We start from the raw sequence: 14,925 nt of genomic DNA on the forward strand, positions 1-14,925 counted from the left end.
ATGGGGTCGCTGAGGGTCCGACACGACTGAGCGACTTCACTTTCACTTTTCACTTTCATGCATCGGAGAAGGAAATGGCAACCCACTCCAGTGTTCTTGCCTGGAAATCCCAGGGACGGGGGAGCCTGGTAGGCTGCCGTCTATGGGGTTGCACAGAGTCGGACACAACTGAAGTGACTTAGCAGCATGAGCAAGCAAATTACAATCCAAAACTGCAGTAGTGCTGATAAAGAATGGCAGTTTAAGAAATCCATATACATAGTTAACTCTTTCCATTGCAGACCAACTATCCAAGAAGCATACTCACCTCCCTGCTCCTAAATAGCAGTCAGAGCTCTGCGTCCGAGGAGTCTGTGTTGAGATCAGATGCCCCTGACAGCACAGGAGATCAACCTGGACTTCACCAGGAAAACTCCTCAAATGGAAAGTCTGAGTGGCTAGATGCCTCCCAGAAGTCACCCCTTCATGCTGGGGAGACGAGGAAAGAGGATGACCCCAATGAGGACTGGTGTGCAGTTTGTCAGAATGGAGGGGAACTCCTGTGCTGTGAGAAGTGTCCCAAAGTATTCCATCTCTCTTGTCACGTGCCCACTCTGGCAAATTTTCCAAGGTAAGATGGCACTTGCTTCCCTTGCTTACCATTTTTCACTATAAATAATAACAGCAATGATATTTGATCCTGTAACACAAAACCTTTTTTTTTTAAACACAAAACCTTTATAAAAATTTAAATAGAAATCCACTTGGCATAAATTTATACGCCAAAATGTTCAGCATAGGGTTTTCCATACCCTGTCTCACATTTCCTTTGCTTCTCTCATCTCTCAAAAACCTAGTCTGTTATGTCAAGGAAAAAAACATCTGGCCCTTTAAATTATTACAAGGGAATTACCATGAAGAACAATGATTCTTATGCACAACTGTCATAATTTAGTGCATCTTATTTGCCAGGCATTTGAGTTTTATTATTTATAAATATCTTCAGTAAATTCTTAGACCTTATGAGATGATAATAATAGAGAACAACCATTGTATAATTTCAAACTTAATCATTTGGGGGGAAATGCCATTTGTGCCTCACATCAGGCATAGATTAATGTGTGTGTTTTATTTGTTTTCTTTTGTGTGTATATTTCATGCCCCCTTCACTGGACTAACACACCCCTTAGGCCCATGAACTGTATTCCTGTGGGTAAGCTCTCAGCATGGTGCCATGTACATAGGAGATAGGTGGTAAATCCTCAGTGATTAACAGTTACACCAAATAAATAATTCTGCATTACAGATGGCACGGAGCAGGGTGGGAAAGGGAGGTAGTGAGGAGAGGAGTGATGCAGCAGGAACTCAGTCAGATACTTCCTCCCCCAACAGTGGAGAGTGGATCTGCACTTTCTGCCGAGACTTATCTAAACCCGAAGTTGAATATGATTGTGATGTTCCCGTTCACAACTCAGAAAAAAGGAAAACTGACGGCTTTGTCAAACTAACACCAATAGATAAAAGGGTAAGTTTCCAGCCTAGATTGTTAAACTTAGTTGTTTTGGTTAGACGTCCCATCATTGTAATGCAGCTGTGCCGTCATCAAAGAAGTGTATTGTCAACTTAGTACTTCCACAGAATACAAGAATCTTAAATAATGGCAGACTATAACTTTTTTAATGAAGTAAAATAGCGATGCTATATATACATTTCCTAGAAGCTTAAAATACGGTAATTGAACACGGTAGACTGTATATCCTTTATGTGGTCTGGACTTTTAAATTTAGCCTACCTTTAATAAATTTCAGTTTTATTTTCTACTACAAATATGTTTTCTTCCTTGGAATTTGTTCAGAATTGGCAGCAAAAAGATGGGTTTTTCTATTTACTCGTCCTGGAAATAACTCATTCTTTCACCCAGTGGTACTGGATTTATACCTTAAAGCCAGCTAATGTATTTAACCTTATTTATTACTAAAGAAGCTCCTTTGCTAATTTATTAAGTAGAACAATCAGTATGAAAGTTGTTGTGCAAGAGAGGGCTGAAACATGTACTACCACTGAGACACGGTGGTTACTGGGGTAGACTTGTAAGCAGAGAAATAGCAGAGTGCATGACAAAAACATCTGCATTCAGAGAGGGGCCTTAGGACCCAACACCCCATGGATAGAGATCCACCTGGATCGCTTAACACCTGGATGTTTTTTATTGATTATGAGTCATTTTATTGACTGTGAGTAATTCAGTATAAAAATTGCAGATAAGTGGAAATAAAAACTTCAGATAGTTTTCTAGTGATACTGTTTTTATTTCTGTAAAGACTGCTCTCATATGTTACATGCATCCCAAAATGTCAAACAGTACACTGTAGCAAATGATTGGAAAGGACATCAAAGCTCTAAGTATCACTGTTTTTTGTATTCATCTGGTTTTAATTTCCATTCTGGTACTTTTAGATCTATTAATATTGCTACTAAAAATTAGTTGTGACTTTTTATTTTTTATTTATTTATTTGTGCTTAGAAGTGTGAACGCCTACTTTTATTTCTTTACTGCCATGAAATGAGCCTGGCTTTTCAAGACCCAGTTCCTCTGACCGTAAGTATTAATAGTGCATTAAAGTATTAAAATGCATTTTTGTACAGTGGGATGGTTTTTCTGAAACTTGATTTATGAGAATCTAGTTTCTGTACCGTTTTTCAACAGTAAATTTCTTACATTAATCAAAATCTTAAAACTTACTGCATTGTTGTTGTTTAGTCACTCCCCTTGCTCTTTTGCCCATGGGATTCCTCCAACAAGAATACTGGAGTGGCTTGCCATTTCCTTCTCCAGGAGATCGTCCCAACCGAGGGATCAAGCACGCATCCCCTGTATTGGCAGGCAGATGCTTTACCACTGAGCCACCTTGGAAGCCCTGTTAATACATACTGAATGCTTTAATCTTGACTACATTGTATGTTAACTGCTCAAAAACTTCTGTTCTTTTTTCATGTATTCTTTCTTTCATGCATTTTACTTACTATTCTCTGGGATGATTTAAATCAATTGTTTCTCTCAGGAGTTTTAGGTATATATATCCTAAAGCTATTGGGAAAGAAACTTTTCATTTCAGGTAAAGACACCCCATGCCCACCCCCCATCTCTGTACACATTTTGATTTATAGGTGCAGACTTCAAGTAATAAGTTCAGTTCAGTCGCTAGGTCATGTCTGACTCTTTGCAGCCCCACAGACCGCAGCAACGCCAAGCCACCCTGTCCATAACCAACTGCCGGAGTCTACCCAAACCCATGTCCATTGAGTCGGTGATGCCATCCAACCATCTCATGCTCTGTCGTCCCTTCTCCTCCTGCCCTCAATCTTTCACAGCATCAGGGTCTTTTCAAATGAGCCAGCTCTTCGTATCAGGTGGCCAAAGTGTTGGAGTTTCAGCTTTAGCATTAGTCCTTCCAATGAACACCCAGGACTGATCTCCTTTAGGATGGACTGGTTGGATCTCCTTGCAGTCCAAGGGACTCTCAAGAGTCTTCTCCAACACCACAGTTCAAAAGCATCAATTCTTCAGCGCTCAGCTTTTCTTATAGTCCAACTCTCACATCCATACATAACTACTGGAAAAACCATAACCTTGACTAGACAGACCATTGTTGGCAAAGTAATGTCTCTGCTTTATTATGCTGTCTAGTTTGGTCATAACTTTCCTTCCAAGGAATAAGCGTCTTTTAATTTCATGGCTGCAAAAAACATCTGCAGTGATTTTGGAGCCCCCAAAAATAAAGGCAGCCACTGTTTCCACTGTTTCTCCATCTATTTGCCATGAAGTGACGGGACCGGATACCATGATCTTCGTTTTCTGAATGTTGAGCTTTAAGCCAACTTTTTCACTCTCCTCTTTCACTTTCATCAAGAGGCTCTTTAGTTCTTCTTCACTTTCTGCCATAAGGGTGGTGTCATCTGCATATCTGAGGTGACTGATATTTCTCCCCATCTTGATTCCAGCTTGTGCTTCCTTCAGCCCAGCATTTCCCATGATGTACTCTGCAGGGTGACAATATACAGCTTTGACTTACTTCTTTTCGTATTTGGAACCAGTCTGTTGTTCCATGTCCAGTTCTAACTGTTGCTTCCTGACCTGCATACAGGTTTCTCAAGAGGCAGGTCAGGTGGTCTGGTATTCCCATCTCTTTCAGAATTTTCCACAGTTTATTGTGATCCACACAGTCAAAGGCTTTGGCATAGTCAATAAAGCAGAAATAGATGTGTTTCTGGAATTCTCTTGCTTTTTCGATGATCCAGCAGATGTCAGCAATTTGATCTCTGGTTCCTCTGCCTTTTCTAAATCCAGCTTGAACATCTGGAAGTTCACGGTTCACGTATTGCTGAAGCCTGACTTGGAGAATTTTGAGCGTTACTTTACTAGCATGTGAGATAAGTACAATTGTGCGATTAGTTTGAGCATTCTTTGGCATTGCCTTTCTTAGGGATTAGAATGAAAACTGACCTCTTCTAGTCCTGTGGCCACTGCTGAGTTTTCCAAATTTGCTGACATATTGAGTGCAACACTTTCACAGCATCATTTTTCAGGATTTGAAATAGCTCAACTGGAATTCCATTACCTGCACTACCTTTGTTCATAGTGATGCTTCCTAAGGCCCATTTGACTTCACATTCCAGGATGTCTGGCTCTAGGTGAGTGATCACACCATCGTGATTATCTGGGTCATGAAGATCTTTTTCCTACAGTTCTTCTGTGTATTCTTGCCACCTCTTCTTAATATCTTCTGCTTCTGTTAGGTCCATACTATTTCTGTCCTTTATCGAGCCCATCTTTGCATGAAATGTTCCCTTGGTCTCTCATTTTCTTGAAGAGATCTCTAGTCTTTCCCATTCTATTGTTTTCCTCTATTTCTTTGCACTGATCACTGAGGAAGGCTTTCTTATCTCTCCTTGCTATTCTTTGGAACTCTGCATTCAAATGGGTATATCTTAAGAAGTAGACATTAACAATAGAGGAGGAGGTGTGTGTATGCTTACCATTGACTTCAAAAGCTTCATATTTCAAGTTTGATGTGACTTTAGTGCATTATGGGCTTCCCTAGTGGCTCAGCTGGTAAAGAATCCACCTGCATTGTGCGTGATCTGGGTTCAGTCCCTGAGTTGGGAAGATCCCCTGGAGAAGAGAAAGGCTACCCACTCCAGTATTCTGGCTGGAGAATCCCATGGACTGTATAGTCCATGGGGTTGCAAAGAGTCAGATAGGACTGTGCAACCTTCAGTTTCACTTTCACTTAGTTCGTTATTGTAAGGTGTTGGACCTGCTACTCAAAATGTGTTCTATTCTCTGATGTCTGAATTTCCTTTAAAAAGCTAATAGACTTGTTAAAAATTTTTTTAAATGAATGCAACATTAGAAAAGAAAACTAGCCAAGTAACACTGAGCAGAGAAGCAATGAACTTCTTTCCTTGTAAACAAGTTTTGAGAAGTTAAGATCGGAAAAAGAAATGCAGTTGACTCTTAGAACAACACAGAGGTTGAGGGCACCAACTTTCTGCACAGTGGAGTCTTCATGTGACTTTACAGTCAGCCTTCTGTATCTACAGCATCAATCAATCACAGATTTTGTCGTATTGCTGTATGAATTTCATGGAAAAAAATCTGTGTATAAGTGTACCTGCACAGTTCGGGGGTCCACTATAGTCTTTGGGGTGGAAAGCCCTTTGTGCCCAAAAGAAGCAGGGCAAAAATATGCCAATAAAAAGTTAATTCACTTAAAAATGTGACCTAGAATTTGGTGCTTTTTCTACTGTTGGCCTACTGTTACATTTGGCATGAATAACAGCAACAGCAAAATAGGCCCCCTTAATATATATTTTGCATGTTATTTTGCATGCCTGTTTTGCATGTTATTCATTTACGACAGAGGATGAGATGGCTGGATGGCATCACTGACTCGATGGACGTGAGTCTGAGTGAACTCCAGGAGTTGGTGATGGACAGGGAGGCCTGGTGTGCTGCAATTCATGGGGTCGCAAAGAGTTGGACACAACTGAGCGACTGAACTGAACTGAACTGAATATATATTATCTTATTTCGTCTTTACAAAATCCTATGAGAATGGTAGAATTATTTCTGTTTGAAACTTGAAGAAACAGGTTCGGTGAAATGACTGAACCCAGTATCTTACCCAGGAGAGTGTTATTGAGTAGCAGAACTGCGGTTCAAACCCAGATTCAGAGCCCACTTGCTATAACATATGCAGCAAAAAACATGTCAAATCTTACTAGAAGTAATACTTTTTCTAATGATTGCCTTTTTGTTTAATAATGAAAAAAGAATAGTAAGAGGGGAAATGTAGTAGGTTTTTTTCATTAAAAATAACTGATGAAAATTTTTGATAAAAGTGACACAAAACATTTACTGATGTCTGGAAACATGTAGGTGCTTGCAAATTTTGCTGAATATATTTCCTTATCAGTGTCAAAATAGAACTGAGAAAAGCAGTAAGGATGATCTGAATTATGTACTACTTCTTATAGAATTTATATGGGACCAGGTAGAATTTATTTATTATAGCATCACATTTCTTTTGAAAGGTGCCTGATTATTACAAAATAATTAAAAATCCAATGGACTTGTCAACCATCAAGAAAAGACTACAAGAAGATTATTGCATGTATACAAAGCCTGAAGATTTTGTAGCTGATTTTAGATTGATCTTTCAAAACTGTGCTGAATTCAATGAGGTGAGAAGGGGGTGGAAATAGCAATGTGAAAGTAATGTTAAACCAAACACCTTACCAACAAAGGAGGAGATGAATATATCTATCTCTGGTAGCATAAATTTTCAAAAGTTCGAGTCTATGTCAAGGAATGAAGAGAGGTCATTAGGAAAACGTTATCCACATGTATAGTCAAAGGTTTATTATATGGTGAGTGGAAATGCAAATTACTGTTGACAACTTAAAAACAGTTTAGAAAATATTTTTTATCTAACCTAGAAGCATTCTTTGTCATTCTCACCTTTATTTCTTGAAATATAGCATTTCCAGACTTTAGTCTTTGTGATATTGAAATATTAAGAATGTGGTTTAAATAATTCTTAAGAGTTTTCTCAAAAACTGTATCATCTAAACATCTATCAAACTTAAAGCTTTTTGATGATAGTTTGTCCTTTGGATCAGTTACTCATTCAGAGGTAGATATTATGTTTGTTCTAAAAAACACCTGTTACTGGATTCTGATTACAGCATCTCTTTCATATCTTTCTGGTAATCTAGATGAGTCAATGCCTTTATTTACTTCTTATCTGCTCTTCTCTAGACTTTTTCTTGCCCTGGGCTATTATTTACTTTACATCAAAGCTTTATGTAAACATTTCTTTTGAAACAATCCACTGATATTCATAATCTTGAGGTAAAAGGGAGCAAAATATAAGAAATCTACTTTTATTGACTAAACATTTCTTTAATTCATATTTTTCTCAACAGCCTGATTCAGAAGTAGCCAATGCTGGTATAAAACTTGAAAGCTATTTTGAAGAACTTCTGAAGAATCTTTATCCAGAAAAAAGGTTTCCTAAACTAGAATTCAGGAATGACTCAGAAGATAATAAATTTAGTGATGACTCAGATGATGACTTTGTACAGCCCCGGAAGAAACGCCTCAAGAGCATAGAGGAACGCCAGTTGCTTAAATAAGCACACTTGCCTGTGCTGGTTTTTAGATTTTTGTTTGTTTTCTAAATACATTTTGCCATTAATTTAACATCATTACCAAGAAGAGTTTGTGACCATCTTAAGTTTTCAATGTTTACTAGACTCTAATTTCCTTAATAACCCATTTCTTTTAACCTTATTAAGAAAGAAAGGAAAAGAGGGAGGAAGGAAGGAGAAAGGAAGAAAGAAGCATCAACAACAAATAAAAAGACATTCTTCCCACTTCCTGGATTTCAAACTGCAGTCCCGAGTGACAGCTACTATAGAAAGGACTTTGTATGAACTCTAAGTTGAAAATTTAATGTGGTCTGGATGTGTGCATTAATCCATTTTTAGAATATACCACTACTCAATTATGGACCAACATGAGTTAGGTGTACTGCATGTAAGTACAGTACTCCATGAATGTCAGTGGTAATGAGTTCTATCCTAGAATGCCCACTGGTGCACCAAGAAAGTAGACTAGATGCTGTTTAAGAAGGTGCCTAATAGCATATCATGTAAAATGGCAACTGTATTAAAGAAAAAGGAAAACAAATGTTTGATTTTTTTTTTTTTCTTATCTATAGAGGTGTTTGATATAGCAGGTTTTCAAGACCATTTTTCATACGTTTCTAAAACCTCTCCTTCTTCCACCAGGGAAGGAAGTAAGTGTACTTGTTTGGTTTTGCTGTGTGTCTGTGTGTGGACTGGTGTTTGCATTTTAACTGTGCAGATGACCCTTTTATAACAAGACTCATTGTCTGCAGTATGGCTTTTAGTGGAGCCATCCAGAATATGAAATACAGCAGTGTGTGCCATATTTGATGTAAAGATTCTTCAACTTATACCCTTTGGGGCATTAAATACAAATTCCCCTGAAAGGGACCAGTTTTTGTGGTTTTCTTCTGTCTTTATAAATTGGAATGAAAGTCTTTTGTGGAATTTAGAAGCAGGCAGTTAGAGGGAATTATAGTGAAATTTAAATTTTTTCTAAAGCATCTATTTTTCAGAATCAGAACCTCAATTGATTCTTTCTGACTTAATCTGGGCTTCATTTTCATTCTCTTGATGGAGAGATATAGAAAACCTACCTTCTGAGGGCAAGCATATTCTTCCTGGGTCAGCCTTGGCTAGTTTAATTGACTTTCATGTATTCCTTTTACTTGTTGTTCAGTATCAAGGAAGGTAACTAGATTAAGATAGAAGAAAATTGTTGTGCCATTTCCTAATCTAACGTTTGACAGAATACATGAAATTTTTTAGTTTGCCGAAGTAAACCTTTATTTATTAAACATCAGTTGGCTGAGGATATTTTCCTCTTAGGCCAGAAGAATAAAAATACATCTGACTTGACAGAATTTTATCCTTTGGATGGTGTCAGGTCCCATGAATTAAACCTAGAGGACTTACTTTTATCCACATGGCATTATTTCTTCAAATGGATAATTTGAAAATGCCTTGTGGCTAAGTCATTGGGTTTTCAGGTACTGCTGAAGATAAAATGAGAAAATACTGATTATTTATTGGCAAGAGCATCTCACTTTGTGTAGACTTCAGTTTAGTCCATAAGTCAATTATGTATTAAAGGTTAAGAAACCGTAATTCACTTTTCCAAATACGTGTTTCAGGGAAGTTGTTGTTGTTGTATGGTTTTGAGTATGTATTTGGCATTTATTCTCCAAAGACAAACAGATTTTGGTAATAGTGCATTTACCACTTGATTGTCTTCTTTTGCTCCAGCGTCTTTAACACAGCAGCCATGGAGCTTTTGCTAATCTGTTTATTGTTTTTATGTTAGAATACTTAGGACATTTTCTTCTTCCACATTTGTCTCCTTAGTTAAAAGGGAGGCACTGCAGATAAATTTTAAGGATGATCAAAAAGGGAAGTAGCACTTAAGAGTGAAAATTTATAATTTCCTAAATGCATCTGAGCCAGAATGTCTACTAATGTACCCAGAATTTTCACTGTTATATTCAGTGCCATATGAATCTTTTAAAACGATATTTTTCTTTCACCTTTATATATACACACACATACATAGTTGAATGAGAGGCACTTGACAACCACATATATTAGAAGAGTTTCTCTCTCCAAATAGCATTTTCTTAATAGTCTTTAAAGTCCTCTGACGTATGTGTCCAGGAGGATCCCAGCAGATCCCAGCAAAGTAGTCCTTAAATTATAATAGAAATAAGCTATCAGAAGAGCCTGACTATACCTCATGCCCACTTGGAGAGCATTCCTTTCAAAAGGTCAGTGCAACTCAAGCAACCTTGACCTAAACTTTGAAAACTCCAGTTTTTACCTCTGGTCAAAAACTCCTGGAGATTGCCCTCTAGATTTAGAACCAAGAGCCTCATGTCATATCTGCAGGACTCCCAATGCTGAAGGGGGATCATACGATGAACAGGCCATGTGGCACTTAGAACTGACTCAGTCCAGCTCATCAAAAGTTTTCCCAGGTGCCAAGCATCTGTTCTTTCCCATCAATAAGAAAACCCAATACACAGTCAGTGACTTACAAGGATAATGCATACCATGATAGTGAAAGTGAAGTCCTGTCTGACTCTTGGTGACCCCGTGGACTGTAGCCCACCAGGCTCCTCTGTCCATGGGATTCTCCAGGCAAGAATACTAGAATGGGCTGCCATTTCCTTCTCCAGTATTAAATTCCAAATACTATCTGGCAATACAGTTATCTTGCCCTTTGAATTAACAGGCCCTGCTTTTCTTTTCTGAATTGTAGGGTAGGAAATTGGAAGGTCCTAGAAGGAAAATGTCCTCTTTTGGTAGCTTTACTTTTTTTTCCAAGCTAAAGAATTGGCTCCACATTTTAGTACTACACAGTAGTGTAGACATAACACAATTTAGGACTGCTTCCAAAAAGAATTCACAAAGGGTGAGTATATGAATTTGCATTTCAGTTTTCTCTTGCTGTTAACACTGCTTAAACTTTTAAATTTAGTTTACATGGAGAGACTAGTTAGACAATGAAAGGAGGAGCTAACTCCTTTTGATCTACAGATGAACGTGAATCCCAGCAGTAGGTTGCTTCACGGGAGCAAAAGGTTTTTAAATTTAAATAGAAGATGTACTTATTTTCTTTTCATCTGTATCTGTTATGAATGAGAGAAATTGAGTGATCTGATTGGCCATTAAAATTATGGACATAACCATGAGTTCAACCATCTAATTGCTTGTTGAAATAGAAAGTGAAAGTCGCTCAATCGTGTCCAACTCTTTGCAACCCCATGGATTATACAATCCATAGAATTCTCCAGGCCAGAATACTGGAGTGGGTAGCCTTTCCCTTCTCCAGGGAATCTTTAGAAACCCTCCTTTAAAATAACCATGCACATATTTTTAAAAATTTTTTATAATATCATGTAAGTTAAGAATTCATGTCTATGTGTATATTATCCCTTCATCTTGGATGTGAATTAACTAAAATTCACATCCTGATGGCTCATATTCTTGAAAGAGAATAATGCTAACCAATCAGATCACAGTTTCTCTCCCCATGAAGGTTTTGCTTATTGTGAAGGATATCTGAGGCAGTAGTCTTTGTTGTTGTTTTTAATTTGGGAGAGTCAACTGGTGCTTTGATTTTAATAAAAATCAGCTTTGATGAATTTTTACTGTGAGTATTTTACCACAACAAGGACTTTTTAATGGAAAAATCACTGTTTGTCATTCAGTAGAACATTAACTAGTGTGGGTCTCCTTTGTGTCCCTTGTATATTCCTCTATAAAATCGGTCCATTTAGGGACAAGCTGTGCATGCTAAGTCACTTCAGTCATATCCAACTCTTTGCAGCCCTGTGGACCATAGCTGCTAGTCCATAAATAATAGGAAGACTTTTAAACAAACAAAAACAAAACTCTAACACAGGGATTTCACCAACCTTAAAAGATAAGCAAAAAATTAATTTGGCAAATAGGAAGGAAGAGGAGGGTGTCAGTGAGCCATTAAGGGCCATGCTTTGGCAATGATGCTGGTTCTCTAGTCATTGAAAGCATTTACTGCTGAGGGTGTATGTTAAGAAAGCTCAAGATATAATAAGTCCCAAATAAAGGCATTGACATTCATATTACAGGAGGATTTTTTGGCCACTGTAAACTGTGCTTTGAAGAGATTTTAAAAAATCAAATTCTCTTCTATACATAAAACTATAGATCCAGACATTCAACCTTTTATTGCATAAAGCAAAATATGCTTGTACAGAGACTAGAGTTATGTTACTATTGTTAATACCTCAACTAATACTGTCTTAATGGACTGTGAAACCAATCCAAAAAAGTTTTTACAAATAAATGACTTGACGTTTGTTGACTTCCATTTCTACTAGTGCCTGAAACAATTAAGGTAAGCAATATTTATCAGTTTATAAAAGATTTCTGAAATTCAGTATTTGAATTAAAATTATGTTGATAGGGTTTGCTATAGACTAATGTCTTCTAGGAACCTTGAGTACTAGACCGTTCTAGACAACATTGTGTAGTATCTTAAGCTTGGATACTGCCACATTGAAAGTTCCTGAAAGCCTTAGGAAGGTGCTTAAGTATCAGTTTTGTCAGTGGTTTTCAGTCACTGCTATTCTTTAAGTAGTATTTACTGCTAAGGTCAGAGTTAGGGTTTTGAGTTACGGTTTGTCATGGGTTGTTTTTCTTTTTTTTTGGCTGCCTCAGGTCTTAGTCATGATGCACAGGCTCTCAAATTGTGGCGTGCGGGCTTAATTGCCCTAGTTGTGGAATATTCCCCAACCAGGGATCAAACCCACGTTCCCTGCATTGGCAGGTGGAGTCTTAACCACTGAACCACTAAGGGTTATTTGGCTAACCCTACATGTGTAGCCAAGACATATTTGCATCAAAAATATTTTGGCCTAAAATTTTCTGGTAACTAGACTAAGGTCTACAAACTATTTAAAAGTATTAAAGATGACAATTTAGGTAATCCAAACAAACTTTTATTCAACACTTCATGAAGAAGGTAGTGGTTCAGAGAACAACAAAATGGGATGGAAGGCAGGAAGTTTTATGGGGTAAAGAACCAGAAAATTAGTACAGAGTCCAGAAATTGCTTGGCATTTGGTGATTGGCTGACTGGATATATGGCACGTCTGGTCAAGTAGAGCATTTACTGGGAAATGAAAGTTACTAAGTTTCGGTTTGTGTACGTAGCACCCCCACCGGAAGTGGCTTGATGTTGGGCCTAGAGTAGGCCTGGTACCACCTTTGGATCATTCTCTTGACCAGTTGAGAGTTTCAATTAAAAATATCAGTCCTAGTATGATTTTCAGTTACTATTTCCACTTTGGGTCTTAGTGTAATGTTCAGAAGAGATATCAGGCTTGTATTCTTGGAACTAGTTATGTTCTATTCTCTTTGGTCGTTTTGGTCAGAGAGTCATTAGCTGGTCAGTGGCTACCCCACACGCTGTGTACCCACTTTAGTGAGTACACAGCCTAGTAGGGAGGCAAAAATTATTAGCATCAAAATAATACCCATGGTTTGGAAAGTACTCCTGAACCAGGGTTTCCATGTCCAAAACTAACTAGAATCAAATAGAAATATGGATGTGGGGGATACTTCTTAAAGCCAGTTGGTCTATTAATTTGTTTCATATAATTGGTCTATACTTCTCCAGAAGTATTTATCCAGTGAGCTTGTTCCAAAGACACTGAGGCATTGGAAAACAGAGGGGGAAAATATCATGGGCAAAAATAACTAACTACAGGATCACCAGCATCACCACAGATCTAATGGTTGGAAGTTGGATTATGTTCAATTTGAAATGGCCTGAGGTATATGAGTAATAGCACTCTTGGGAGAAAGCAGTCTGCCTTGATGCGGGCTACTTCTCCTCCTCCTCGGTTTTTGAGGTCTTCCATGTTTACACAGTTGTAAAATAAGGACAAAAACTTTGACACTTTAACAGCAGTGTCGGTGGTCAAGAGTACTTGATAGGGTACTTTGCATGAATCTCATTTTTGTAAAAGAATCAGAGTAAAATAACAACTGTCTATATAAATGACAAGACTTTAAAATACTAAAGAGAGCTGACGAGTTCAGTTATGGAACTGACAAGAAAATGTGGTTATTTCTATGAGCTACAAATAGATATCTAACATTTTAAGATAATAACTGGAATTATGACTGATACCATTGTACTAGAATGTCAGATTATCGGAAATTTAATATAATTTCTTGATAACTTATATTAATAACATGCCTGCACAAATAACCTAACAGAATTAAATATCACTTCTTATCTGATAATGCTTTTGCAATAATTTCTGGAAGTATATTCTTCCTCGCAGGAAATTTTTCAGCATGACACAAAACATGTTCCAAATATCTTTTGGTTTTTCTGTAAAAGTAAGTCTATGCTCAGTAATTAATATTTCAGAATTTTCTCTTACTTGGAAATGATTCAATAAATATCCATCATTTAATCTTAGTATGACTTTAAGGTTTCAAGTACCAAAAATATTTTGGAAACAATTTTTAAGTAGATATACCATAAAACATGATTATTTTTGAAAAGCTCCTTTATAAACTTATTCATGTTTGTTAACAATTATGTTTGGATTACTCATGAAAATTTCATGAGACTTTAAACTGCTATTGTCTTCATCTAATTTCTTGCTGACAAATTCTGTAAAAGAAATAACATGAACTTATTTGACTTTTAGTAAGCCTGGTAGTTAGTCACTAAGTCATGTCTGACTCTTGCATGCCCACTAACTGTAGCCTGCCAGGCTCCTCTGTGCATGGGAATCTCCAGGCAAGAATACTGGAGTGGGTTGCCATTTCCTTCTCCAGGGGATCTTCCCAACCCAGGAAATAGAACCCAGGTCTTATGCATTGCAGGCAGATTCTTTACCAAATGAGCTACGAGGGAAGCCATTTAAAGACGTGTCTATTTTAATTAAACTGACAAAACTTAAACTACTTTTTTTTAACCAAAGATTATCCTAGATCACATGAACTTGAAAAATATTTGGCTTAGTTTCTATATTTCTGAGAGTTTACTTGATTTATATAAACTTCTATTTGTCTTTAAGTCAGTTTAATGGAGCTCTTCACAAATTTTGGCCACACCATCCAGAAGAACAAAGTCAAACATCTGTGACATACTGATCTTACAGCTTGTTTTACAATTTTAGCCACGAGATGGGTATGATCATTCAAAACTCACTAGTTCATAAAAACAGTTGGATCCAAATTGTGTTTCTG

The 14,925-nt window shown here is 37.4% G+C and overlaps 1 protein-coding gene across 1 annotated transcript in view; it reads left to right on the top strand.

Annotated features, from left to right (window-relative positions):
* The window catches only part of TRIM24 (tripartite motif containing 24), a 116,325-nt gene extending 108,089 nt beyond the window's left edge, over positions 1 to 8,236 (top strand). The window contains exons 17-21 of the mRNA XM_010855018.1: positions 282 to 610; positions 1,372 to 1,504; positions 2,504 to 2,578; positions 6,577 to 6,726; positions 7,471 to 8,236. Of these exons, the coding sequence (XP_010853320.1) occupies positions 282 to 610; positions 1,372 to 1,504; positions 2,504 to 2,578; positions 6,577 to 6,726; positions 7,471 to 7,680 (897 nt within the window). The 3' untranslated portion in view covers positions 7,681 to 8,236. The remainder of the gene's footprint in view (positions 1 to 281; positions 611 to 1,371; positions 1,505 to 2,503; positions 2,579 to 6,576; positions 6,727 to 7,470) is intronic.
* The last annotated feature ends 6,689 nt before the right edge of the window (positions 8,237 to 14,925 follow it).

The sequence above is a fragment of the Bison bison genome, unplaced genomic scaffold (genome assembly GCF_000754665.1).
Source record: "Bison bison bison isolate TAMUID 2011002044 unplaced genomic scaffold, Bison_UMD1.0 scf7180017864352, whole genome shotgun sequence".
Lineage (NCBI taxonomy): Eukaryota > Metazoa > Chordata > Mammalia > Artiodactyla > Bovidae > Bison > Bison bison.